Below are 11,727 nucleotides of genomic sequence, written 5' to 3'. Positions count from 1 at the left end.
GGGAGAGCTGCACATCCTCCACAGCTCCCGAAGGGAGGCTGGAGCCAGGGGGAGTTGGGCTCTCCTCCAGGGGGGCAAGCAATAGGGTGAGATGTCCTCACATCGCAGTGGGGCAGGCTTAGGCTGGTGTGCTGGTCTGGAGCTACCTGGGCTATTCTGATGAGAGCAATCAGAGGGCAGGCTGTGAACAGAAGCCAGTGGAGATGTTCCTGCACCCACAGGCTTGCTGGGGCATGCAGAGACAAGGACAGACACAGAGCAGACAGCCCTGGGTGCTGGAGTCCCTCAGGGTCTGTGTTTCCTCCCTGGGCTTCTGCAGTTCTGCCTGGATCTGTGTGACCCAACCAACCAATCTCCTTCTAACTCCCCTTGCCCGTCCTCCCAACTCACCCAGCAGGTAAGGCAGGCTCTGGGATAAGAGAGGAGGGTGGAAAGCAGGTGGAAGGGTGGTTGGGAGCCCCTCCTGGGGCCTCTGATTTCTGGGAGAGGAGTTGTGTTTCTGTAGGACTTTTCACCTGTGTGTTTCTGTCCAGAGCTGTGCCTGTGTGAACTGCTGTAGCTGTCTGCTGCTGCACTGTGCTGAGCTGGGGACACAGAGCTTCAGTCCCAACCCCCAGCCAGCTGTGGACACAGAGCTTCAGTCCCAACCCCCAGCCAGCTGTGGACACAGAGCTTCAGTCCCAACCCCCAGCCAGCTGTGGACACAGAGTTTCAGTCCCAACCCCCAGCAGCTGAGTCCAGCCTGGCTGAATTCCCTGGGGGCGTCAGGGGAACTCCCAAACCATCCCAGCTGGACATGAGGAACAATTTCTGCCCCTGAAGGGTTGTCAGTGTCTGGAACAGGATGCCCATGGAGTGGAGCTCCCACATCTGGAGGGGTCTCAGCACTGTGCAGATGTGGTCTCCCGGCAGTGCTGGGTTGACAGTTGGGCTCCATCCACGACCCTGGAGGTCCTTTCCGGCCCTCACGATCCTGCGACTGCACCACTCCAGTGCCTGCTTGCCTGGGCGCAGCGGCAGCAGCCAGGCACAAGCCCCTGCCTCGGGGCTGGCAGCCACCTGCCTGCGGCAAGGGCAGCGCCAGCCTCGGCCCGTAAGGGGCACGCACGGAGGGGACGCCCGAGAGGGCTAAAGGAGCCGAGGGGGGGTGGGGGCAGAGCGGCTGCTCCCCGCACCGGGGCTGCTCCCCGCACCGGGGCTCCCAGCCTGCGGCGCCCGGCGAAGCACAGCAGAGTGAAGCGAGGCGAGGCCCGGCCCGGGCCCGGCTCTCCCCAGCGGCTCCCAGCCCTGCCCCGGGGCCCTCCGCGGAGCCTTCTGGAAGGGCCCAGCCGCTGCCATAGCAACCGGAACCGGCCGCGGGGCCCGCCCCCTCCCGCCGGATTGGCAGCGGCCGCCACCAATCAGCGCAGAGACCGGCGCGGGGGAGCGCTGGGATTGGCCAACGCGGAGCGGAGCGCGCCCGCGCGCTTCCTTTGGCGCTACTTCCGCTTCCGGGACAGCGGCGGGAGAGGGCTGCGGCGGCGGCGGCGGCGGCGGCAGGATGGGGCTGAGCGCGGAGGAGGCGGCGGAGCAGGAGGATCGCTTCGATGGGATGCTCCTGGCCATGGCCCAGCAGCACCAGGGCGGCGTGCGCGAGGTAGCGCTGCCGGGCCCGTGCGCGGGAGGGGGCAGCGGAAGCTTTCCCGTATTCCCGGGGAGGGGTGAAAGGGGAGGCGGAGCGGGAGCGGGAGGAGCGGTCGGAGATGGGGACAGCCCGGCCCCCCCGAGCCCCGGCCCCCCCGCGTCCCGGCCCCTCCGGGCGGTGCCCGTGCGGCACGTGTTCTCGTCCCGCCTCGCGGAGCGGCGGTAACGGCCCTGGCCCGCGGAGCCCGGGGGGCGCGGAGGATGCGCTGGTCCATCGGTGCGATGCCGAGGAGCCCCTAACGCTCTTGCACCCCCGGCTTCTGCCGCCTCAGGGATGCCCAGAGGTGGAGCTCCCCCACCCCGGTGACCTTTTCCAGGCCAGGCTGGGGCTGTCCCTGCTGCCTGTGGGGGTCGAACCGGAGCAGCTTTAAGGTCCCTTCCAGGCCATTGTGTGTGCATCTGTACACACACAGCCGCCCCAGCTCCTGCCTCAGCCTGGGCCAGCAGTGACCTTTACCCTGACCTGAGGAGGTTGCTTGCCCTTCCTCTGCATGAACCAGACAGATGCCTCCTGGAAGCTGGGACTGCGGGAGCTGGGAAATGCTCCTGGGACTGATCTCAGCAGGACCCTGGCACGGACAGGGAGGAGGAGCACAAAGAATGAAGGCTGCTCAGGAGACACGAGGTGGTTTGGAGTGATCTCGTCTCATTGCTCTTTCTTCTTCCCTCCCCCTGCTGCCCCCACCCTGTTCCCTGCCAGCTCGTGAACACCTTCTTCAGCTTCCTGCGGCGCAAAACAGACTTCTTCACTGGGGGAGGAGATGGAGTAGCAGAGAAGGTAAAACCCCAAATCCTCAAGCTTTTAGGTCTTCTGACTTTCATCCCCCATGTGTCTGCCAGGCTGAGACTTGCCTGCCCTGATAGTGCTGAAATCCCTCCCTAAAGCAGGGCGGTGCTGAGCTGCCCCTGGCTGAGGTGAGGCACCCCCAGCTGCCGCTCCACTGGGTGCTGCTGGCACAGGGCTGTGCCACGCTCTGGCCAAAGGCTTGTTTGGAAAGCAACTGTGTCAGACACACTGACTTAACGGTGGCAGACACTGCTCTGGAGATAACCCCCAGTTCCCTTGTTTGTTCACCTCAGAGGAGGCACAAAGTCCACATCTCTGCACCTTTGTCTCAGGGCTGTGGTGCTGGCACAGAGGGAGCAGGCTGGGAGCTGGTCTAGGTGGCCTGGCTGGCAGCTTGAGCATCTCCTGTCCACTGGATGTCTCCTGTTGTGGCTGCCCCCTCCCTGGAGGTGTTCAAGGCTGGGCTGGGTGAGGCTCTGAGCAGCCTGTTACAGTGTCTCACCACCTTCACTGCGCCATTTCTCCTCATCCTATCACTCCAAGCCCTTCTGAGCAGGCTCTCTCCAGCCTGCCTGTAGCCCCTTTGGACACTGCAGTGCAGCTCTGAGGTCTGCTCAGAGTAGAAAGGTTGCAGCAGGTCAGTGGCTTACTCTGAGGGGCAGCCTCCTACACAGATCTTTGCTTCCAACCCCACTCTGAGCTCCTATGCTGTTGTCCCTCTGAAGGGCCAAGCTCTCAAGGTCCCTGCTGCCAAGGGCTGTACTGCTCAGAGGGGAGGCTGAGTACACAGGCAGGGAGCCAGAGCAATTGCCCCATGCTCGATAACAGCAGCAGCGCTGTGCGGAGCAGCACGTATGGGGACTGCAGCCTGCTCCACAGCAGTGTGGACAGAGCCTGAGCAAGTGAATTGGAGCAAAGATGTCCCTCAGATGGAGCTTTCAGACAATAGCTGATATAGAATCACAGAGTGGTTTGGGTTGCAACCTGTGGATGTGTAAATCATGAGCCTGGATCTCTGTCTAGAGCCTGGGGAAGAGCCCAGCTGTGGGAAAGGTGAGAAGGGAAGAGCAGCCCCTTGGAGCCACCTTCTGTCTTCTTCTCTCCTAGGTGTGGGGGAGCTGGGCTAGGGACCTCCCCAGCCTGATGCCTTGCTCTAAGGCCAAAACAGAAGAAGTTTTCTTTCTCTCTTGCCCTATGGATCCCTACTGCCCTGGGCAAGGAAGAAAGGGGAGGGCTGCATCGCAGGGGCAGCACTGCAGAAGTTAGAGTCAAAGGGCAAAGGCCCAGCACCCACAGGACTGACAGATGCTCTGCTCCTCAGCACAAGCAGTCATTTTTTGCCCCCGTGCCTTCCAGCTGATCACAGACACCTTCAAGCACCACGACAAACTGGCTCAGAAGGAGAGGAAGGAGAAGAAGGCTCGGGAGGAGGCAGAGCGGCGCGAGAGGGCAGAGCGAGCTGCCAAGCTGGCCAGAGAGAAGCCAGAAGCCAACGAGCCCAAGATTAAGGAGCTCACAGATGAGGAAGCAGAGAGGCTGCAGCTGGAAATCAACCAGGTGAGAGCAGTGTCTGGTGCCTGCAGGCACAGCCTGGAGCAGAGCAGTGAGGGTTAAAGTGGCTCAGGCCTGTTCCTTTGCAGGCTGGAGCAGGTGGTGAGCTTCCAGATGGGGTTAGCCATTAACCACTGCATGTTTGCAAACATCTGAAGGGTGGGGGGCAAGAAGGGGCCAGGCTCTTGCCAGTGGTGTCCTGTGATAGGACAAGGGGCAGTGGACACACATTGGAACCCAGGAAGTTGCAGCTCAGCGTGAGGAGAAAGTTCTTTGTTGTGAGGGTGCAGAGCCCTGGAGCAGGCTGCCCAGAGAGGTTGTGCAGTCTCCATCTCTGGAGAGCTTCCAGCCTCTCCTGGCCACTGTGCTCCTGGGCAGGCTGCTGTGGGTGCCCTGGAGCAGGAGGTTGGACTGGGTGAGCTCCAGGGCTCACTTCCAGCCCTGCCATGCTGGGGATCTGGGATTTTCCCATGGATTCTCCCATAGCTCACTCTGCCTCTCTGCCTTCAGCAGCAGCCTCTGCCACAGCCTCGGGGATGAGAGGCCCAGGGGAGTGCTGCCCTCGGCCGTTCCTCTTTCCTCTAGCACAGCTCTGAGGGCTGAAAATTCCCCCTCGGGTTGGAATTCTGCTCTTTAGCCTCAGCTGAGGGGGCTGAGGCCACCTAGTGTCACCGGCCCGCAGTGCCAGCACCCGGCTGAGCCTGGTCCTTCTCTCCTGAACAGAAGAAGGAGGCACAAGGGCAGCCCAGCAGCGTCCCCCCGAGCAGCTCCAAGGAGGAAGGAGAATCTCCAGAGTCCAACAAACAGGTAAAGCTCAGCAAGGAGGACACAGCTGCTGGAGAGAGTCCTGCTGTGAGCGCAGGCTGAGGGAGCTGGGGGTGTGCAACCTGCAGAGAAGAAGGGTCTGGTGGGGCCTAGGCTGAAGGCAACGTGGGGACAGCTGTGAGGATTCCTGGGGCTGTGAGGGGATCTCCAGCCTGGCCCTGGAAGCTTCCCAAAGGCTTCCAAAGCAGGGTGGGTGTTTTTGTTTTTTCCTCTCCTGTTGTGACTGTTTTTACAGCACAGCCTCTCTTGGCTCTCCTGTGAACATCAAACTCCTGCACCTGGCCTGGAGCTCTTCTAACCCCCAGGAGCTGTTGGTGCAAGTGGAAGGGAAACTTGCAAAGCTTCTTTCTTAACACTTCACATTTTGTGGCTTAGGAAACAGATGATGAAGAGGAAGATGAGAAGGATAAAGGAAAACTTAAACCCAACTCTGGTAATGGAGCTGACCTTCCAAATTACAGATGGACACAGACCCTGTCAGAGCTGGATGTGAGTCTGGGCCCCTCTCTGTCAGAAAGACACCGAGGGGCTGGAGCAGGGCCAGAGAAGGGTAACAAAGCTGTGGAGGAGGAGCTGGGGGGACTGAGGCTGGAGAAGAGGAGGCTGAGGGAGCTCTCGCTGCTCCCTGCAGTTAATTGAGAGGAGGCTGCAGCCAGGTGGGGTTGGGCTCTTCTCTCTAGGAACAGGTGACAGGATGAGAGGAAATGGCCTCAGGCTGTGCCAGAGGAGGTTTAGGTTGAGCATGAGGGACAATGTCTGCCCCAGAAGGGCTCTCTGCGGCTGGCACAGGCTGCCCAGGGAGGTGTCAGAATCCCACCCCTGGAGGGTTTCCCAGAGGCAGAGCTCTGCTGAGGGCCATGGCTTAGGCCCAGCCTGGTGGAGTTGGGCACTGGTTGGACTGGAGGCTCTCCAAGGGCTTTTCTGAGGAAGGTAGCTCTGGGGGAGGGCAGCACAAAGGGCAGGGGAGGCTTTGCTGCTCAGCTCACAGCTGTCTCTGCTGGCCCAGCTGGCAGTGCCCTTCCAGGTAAGCTTCAGGCTGAAGGGGAAGGATGTGCTGGTGGACATCCAGCGGCGGCGCCTCCGGGTGGGCCTGAAGGGCCTCCCCCCTGTCATCGAGGGAGAGCTCTTCAACGAGGTGAAGGTGGAGGAGAGCTCCTGGCTGATCGAAGATGGCAGAACAGTCACCGTGCACCTGGAGAAGGTACAGCAGAGCAGGCAGGGAGCAGTCAGAGCTGGCTGGGCGGTCCCGGGGGCCCTGCAGCCCTGTCAGGTGGTGCTTAGGGTAGGACACTGCTGGAGGCTGCTCCTGGCAGCTTTTCCTTGGGACTGGGACACAGAATTCCTGGAGCAAGTCTCGGAGAAGTGCCACATTTGTGCTTCTGCTCCCCTCAGATCAACAAGATGGAGTGGTGGAACCGGCTGGTGTCCACGGACCCCGAAATCAACACCAAGAAGATCAACCCAGAGAACTCCAAGGTGAGAAGGCCTGGATGGGAGGGGACTTCTGGCAGGGTGAGAGGGGAGGGACTGCAGCTCGAGGAGGGCAGCTTGAGACTGGCGAGGAGGAAGAAATTCCTGACAGTGATGCTGGGCAGACACTGGCACAGGATGCCCAGGAAGGCTGTGGCTGCCTCCTCCCTGGAGGTGTTCCTGGCCAGGCTGGATGAGGCCAGTGGGAGGTGCCCCTGCAGGGGCTTGGGACTTGGATGAGCTTTAAGATCCCTTCCAACCCAGCCCATGCTGCAGATCAGAGAATGAAGATCCTGACCCAGCCTCTGTGGCCTTGCAGCACCAGCGCCAGCCTGGCCCCGCGCTGATGGCGCCGGTTCCAGACTGGTGGCAGCCTGGCCCCGTGCCGGCGGTGTCGGTGCTGTCACAACACAGGCAGCCCCAGAGGGCAGCCAGGTCCAGTTGGTGTCTGTTGAGCTCCTGCTGCAGGCCATGCGGGCAGCTCGCTGCGGCCCCTGGCAGGGTCCTGCTCCTGCTCTGAAGGAGCTCTTCTCCCGCAGCTGTCGGACCTGGACAGTGAGACCCGCAGCATGGTGGAGAAGATGATGTACGACCAGCAGCAGAAGTCCCTGGGGCTGCCCACCTCTGATGAGCAGAAGAAGCAGGATATCCTGAAAAAGTGAGTAGGCCCCAAGCAGTGCAGACAGTCCCAGGCTGGGCTGGGCTGGAAGGGACCTTCAGGATCATCCAGTTCCAACCCTCAGCCACAGGCAGCTCCACCAGCCCAGGCTACTCAAGGCACTCAGAGAAAGAGTTGGGTTGGAAGGGGCCTTGAAGATCATTCAGTTGCAAATCCCATGGCAGGGGGCTTGGAACTCAATGATCTTCAGCCTTGCACCAGCCCAGGTTGCTCAGGGCCTCATCCCAGCTGCCTTTGAGCACAGCCTGGCTGCCATCGAGCTGCCATGGGGGCAGAAAGGGCAACAGGAAGCCCTGAGCCTGCTGGAGTTGTCTGAGTTTGCTGATTTCAAGGCCAGGAAGTGTGGCTGGCCCTGGAGGTGCCATCTCTGCTGAACTTTAACATGCTTTGATTGTTCCCTGATCTCCCCCAGTAGCTCAGATAAGGCTCCCCTGCTCCACACCTGCCACCAGGAGAGCCCAGGGAGCTTTATGTCTTTATTGCTCTGTTTGGCCTGAACACACCTGGCAGGGAGATTTACCCAGGGAGCTCCCAAGGTCGTTTGGGAAGGTGTGGAGGTAACTCTGGGCCATGCAGCTTCCTCAGCAAGTGCAAAGCCAGGCCTTATCTCGAGGCTGGAGGGAGAGCTGGCATCAGCTCCTCTTCCTCGGCCTGTCTGCAGCAGCAGAAGCTTCTCTGCTCGGTGTGCTGAGCACAGCCTGGGCTGCAGTTGTCCTGGAGCACAGATCAGGCTTCCTCCGTGCCTGCCTCTGGAGTCTCTTCTCCTGGGAAGTCCACATCCAGAGGCTCTCCATGGCAAGGTCACTCCTGCAGTGCTCTGGGAGTTTGGCTTGAGCACAGCTGGTGAGAACTGGAGGGGAAGCTCAGACTTTGGTCAGGCCAAAGGAGGCTCAGTGACTTCCATCTGGGTCCTGCTGGCTGCCTGTGAAGCTCTGCTGGCTGCTAAACGAGGCCACTGGCCCCACAGGACAGGTTTCAGTGGCCATGGGAAGTGGCAGGGCTGTGGAGGCTTCTCAAGACCTGAGATGAGAGCAGGGAGCAAGGCAGAGGCCTGCTCTCAGCTGTGCCTTGTGCCTGAGGCCTCCACAGGACTGGTTTGTGTCCTGTGGTGAAGGATAGGGCAGAGGAGGCAGCCAGAAGCTGCTGATCACTGCTGATGTTTCAGCCACTTCTGATTGTGGCAGCCCAGGTCCAGCTGGTCCTGGCTAAGGGCTGCAGTACTTCTGACAGCCTGGAACCAGCTTTCCCTGCTCACGTCCTGGCACAGTGCTGGAGCTGTCCCCTCTGTCCCCAGTGCTGCTGGAGCTGACGAGCTGCAGGTCACAGTCTGCCCTCACGATCTCTGCTCTGCCCCAGGGCTGCTGTCACAGCTGCTACGTGTCGGCCCCGGGCAGCAGTCGCAGGGGGTGTGACCATTAATGGCTGTCATGTGCCTGCCGGGGAGGGTTGCTGATGCCACTGACCCCAGGAGAGGCCTGGCCCAAGGAGCTGAGCCAAGCAGGCCCTGCTGTGGAGAGGAAGCAAACTTGATGGTGCAGGGAGCAGGGAGGCCTTCACCCCCCGAGAGCTGCTGGGTGGCTGCCCCAGATGAGAGCTGAGCTCCTGCCTTTGCCTTGCAGGTTCATGGAACAGCATCCAGAAATGGACTTCTCAAAGGCTAAATTCAACTGAGGCCTCCCCTCCTCCCCCTCAGTCAGCCCACGGCCCGGGGCAGGATCTGTGTTGTTGGATGTCCCCACCCTGGGCAAGTGACCACTCCGAGCTCCCCACCCGAGTTTGTCCTGGGTGGAGCAGGGCAGGAGGCCACAGCCTGCAGCAGCTCCACTCAGAGCCATCTGTGACACTTCTTAAAGGGCAGACAGGAGACAGGGAGGGTTTGGGGCCAACAGAGGGGGTGAGGGCTGCAAGAGCCAGGCTGCAGAGGGCTGGGGGCACATCCTGGGTGTGCCACTTGGCTTTCTCTCCTGGCTCTTCAGAGCTGCTGAGCCTCTCTCTGCCATTTCAGTTGGGCAGTGGAGTACCCCTGGGGTGTTGCTGCCCTTCCCTTGCCTGTGCTGCTCACTCAGTTTATTTTGTACAGCAGTTCTCCTCCTGCCTCCTCGGGAAGGGGATAAGCAGCCTGAACCCCCCAGCTCCTGCAGCACGGAGACTCTGCTGCTGCCCTTGCCAGAGGGGGAGCAGCCCAAGCCCTGCAGGGCTCTGTCCTGCTGCAGAGGCTGCCCTGCTGCCCTCCTGCAAGGGAAGGCTGTGGGCAGGGGAGAGGAATGGGGAGGGGGTGTTTGGGGTGCTGGTTTTGCTGCGTGTGGCTCTTGCCTCTCCTCTTGCTGAGCTCTGCCAGGTGTGGCTGTTCTGTGCTGGGCTGCTGCTGGCAGCTGGCATCACTCTGCATGTTCCTCTCTGTGTCAAGCTGCAGTGCAACATAAAGTGACAAAAGCTGCAGCTGCCCGGGCAGGGTCTGTGGTCTGTGCTGTCTCCAGGGAGGGATCCATGCTGGCCTGGGAGCTGGAGGTGCTGCCTGCCAGGGGCTCTCAGCAGCCACCTCCTGAATCCCTCTGCTCTGGTCAGGGTTTGCTCCCCAGCTGTGTCCTGTCAGGAGTGCTGACAGCCTCCATGCCCAGGCTCTAGGTGACCCTGCTCTGGGGCGGGGAGGTTGAAGATCTCCAGAGATCCCTGGGTGGAGCTCCCCCCATGTAACCATAGCCCAACTTTTGGCCCTGTTCCTGTCCTCAGCCCCAGCAGGGTGGTGTTGAGAGAGGCCTGGCAGGGCCTGGGGTAAGGAGGAGTGGGACTCAAGTTCTGCAGTTCAGGCTGCCCCTGGGTTGGGGGTCACAGGCAGGAAGAGCTTTGGGTAGAAGCTGCAAGAAGACAGAGCTAAGGCAGGCAGGAGCCCCAGAGGAGCTGGAGGAGAAGTTCTGGGGCTGGTGTCTGCCTGCAGGAAGGTGAAGGCTTGGGTTGGTCACCACAACAAAAAGGTTCTCAAAGGCTGGTCCAGGCTGCCCGTGGCTGAATCCCCCTCCCTGGAGGGGCTTCAGAGGCAGAGCTGTGGTGCTGAGGGTCAGGGGCCAGCCCCAGCTTTGGTGTGGAGCTAGAGACTGAAAAGCCTTTCCCAGCCAAGCCAGCTCTGGTTCCAGGGAGGGAAAAGGCAGAGAGGGGGAGCAGGGCTGCAGCTGGAAGCCTCGGGAGCTGCCTGCCCGTGGCTGTGGGCCTGGCTCAGCCCAGCACTAGCCCTGGACTTCAGCCCCACAGCCCCGGAACAGAAGGTGTTGGTCCTGCTGGCCTTGTCCTCTGCAGCCACCCTGCTGCCACCGCTGTCCCCGGGCCAGGGTGAGGCTGAGCACCCTTTGGCTGCCAAAGGGCAGCTCCCCTGGCTTAAAGCAGGGCAGGGCAGCTGCAGGCTGGGCAGATGCAGGGTGGCTTACAGAACACCAAGCTCCAGCTCGGCCCAGTGCTGGAGCCCACAGCCCATGGCCTCCTGCCCTTGTGCCCACAGCAGGGGGGGCCTTGGGAACCAACCCCACGAACGGCCTTGTCCTGCCTCCCAGCAGATGCTTCCCTGCCCAGTGGCCTGGGGAGGGCTGTGCTGGAGGCCGGCAGGTGATGAAGGTCCCTTTGCTTTGCCAGGCTCCTGGAGGAGCTGTTTCATTGCTGCCCCCCCTGGAGCCGGCACTGCCTGGCCCCTGCCCACGGCCTTTGGAAGCAAAACCCTGCTGGCAGCCGAGCTGCACAGGGCTCAAAGGTTCCCTCCTCCAGCAGCAGCTCTCGGCCTGGCTCTAATGGATCTCACACTGGGGCTGCTGGCAGCTGGTCCAGAGGGCAAGGCTGCAGCAGAGAGCAACGAACCAGCAGCATGCCAGGGGAGGAGAGCCTGTGGGCAGGCCTCTGAGCCACAGCTCCTCTGTGGCCCAGGCTGTCAGGAACTGGAGTTCCTCCACCCACAGTCTGGCTTCTGAGCCATCCTGAAATAAGCAACTCAGCAGGCCAGGGTCTGGGAGGGGGAGAAGCTTTCTGCCATGCTCCCAGCCCTGCACAGCCACTGCCTGCAGCTGCTCTTCCTTAACCTGACCCCAAGGAAGCTTGGGTACAGAATCCCTGAATGCCAGAACCAAGGGGACCTCTGGAGCCCACCCAGTGCTACCCCCCTGCTCCAACAGGGCACCCTCAGCAGCTTGCCCAGCAGCACAATGGCCAGAGGGGGTTGGAAGCTCGGCAGAGGAGGAGACTCCACAACCTGCCTGGGCAGCCTGCTCCAGGCTCCAGCAGCCTCACACCAAAGAAGCTTCTCCTGGTCAGGTGGAACCTCAGCCTCCCCCAGTCCTCTCCCAGGGAGGGTGAGGGGAGGTCCATGGATCTCTGCAGGTTACCACTTGGGTTTCTTCAGGGAAATCAGAGGGTGCCAAACTGTACCTTCAAGCCACAGGGTAGGAGCTGGAGGCAGCCTCCCCTCCCAGGCAGATCCTGCCCCCCGCCATCAGGGGCAACCACCTCACCACCAGAGCAATCCTTGCATCTTCTGGCTCCACACCATAGCAACCACTGGAAATTCATCCCCTAGGCTTTTTCCAGGCTCTGGGAATGTCCAGGCAAGCAGGCACTTCCCCAGGGGCTGTGTGCCTCGCCCCATGTCCCATGCACCACCCCAGCCCCCTGAACCATTCAGCTCCCCTTGCCTGGGCCCAGGCTCGCTCTGCACTGGCCAGGCTGGAGGAAGCAGGAAGGAGCAGGCACAGCCAGG

General features: G+C 61.4%; 1 protein-coding gene across 3 annotated transcripts in view; it reads left to right on the top strand.

Moving 5' to 3' along the window:
• NUDC (nuclear distribution C, dynein complex regulator) overlaps positions 1-9,434 on the top strand; it is a 64,480-nt gene extending 55,046 nt beyond the window's left edge. For 2 of the 3 annotated variants that reach the window (XM_064172658.1, XM_064172655.1), the window contains 9 exons: positions 1,521-1,636; positions 2,384-2,461; positions 3,827-4,027; positions 4,745-4,828; positions 5,222-5,335; positions 5,853-6,047; positions 6,239-6,322; positions 6,856-6,974; positions 8,615-9,434. In XM_064172658.1, the coding sequence (XP_064028728.1) occupies positions 1,541-1,636; positions 2,384-2,461; positions 3,827-4,027; positions 4,745-4,828; positions 5,222-5,335; positions 5,853-6,047; positions 6,239-6,322; positions 6,856-6,974; positions 8,615-8,666 (1,023 nt within the window). In that variant the 5' untranslated portion in view covers positions 1,521-1,540 and the 3' untranslated portion in view covers positions 8,667-9,434. Of the gene's footprint in view, positions 1-1,126; positions 1,131-1,520; positions 1,637-2,383; positions 2,462-3,826; positions 4,028-4,744; positions 4,829-5,221; positions 5,336-5,852; positions 6,048-6,238; positions 6,323-6,855; positions 6,975-8,614 lie in introns of those variants that run through there. The other variant, XM_064172657.1, reaches the window with a different exon arrangement.
• The last annotated feature ends 2,293 nt before the right edge of the window (positions 9,435-11,727 follow it).

Source organism: Pogoniulus pusillus, chromosome 37 (genome assembly GCF_015220805.1).
Source record: "Pogoniulus pusillus isolate bPogPus1 chromosome 37, bPogPus1.pri, whole genome shotgun sequence".
Lineage (NCBI taxonomy): Eukaryota > Metazoa > Chordata > Aves > Piciformes > Lybiidae > Pogoniulus > Pogoniulus pusillus.
The sequence above is the reverse complement of the archived record's forward strand: the minus strand, read 5'-3'. Positions and strand labels throughout refer to the sequence as shown.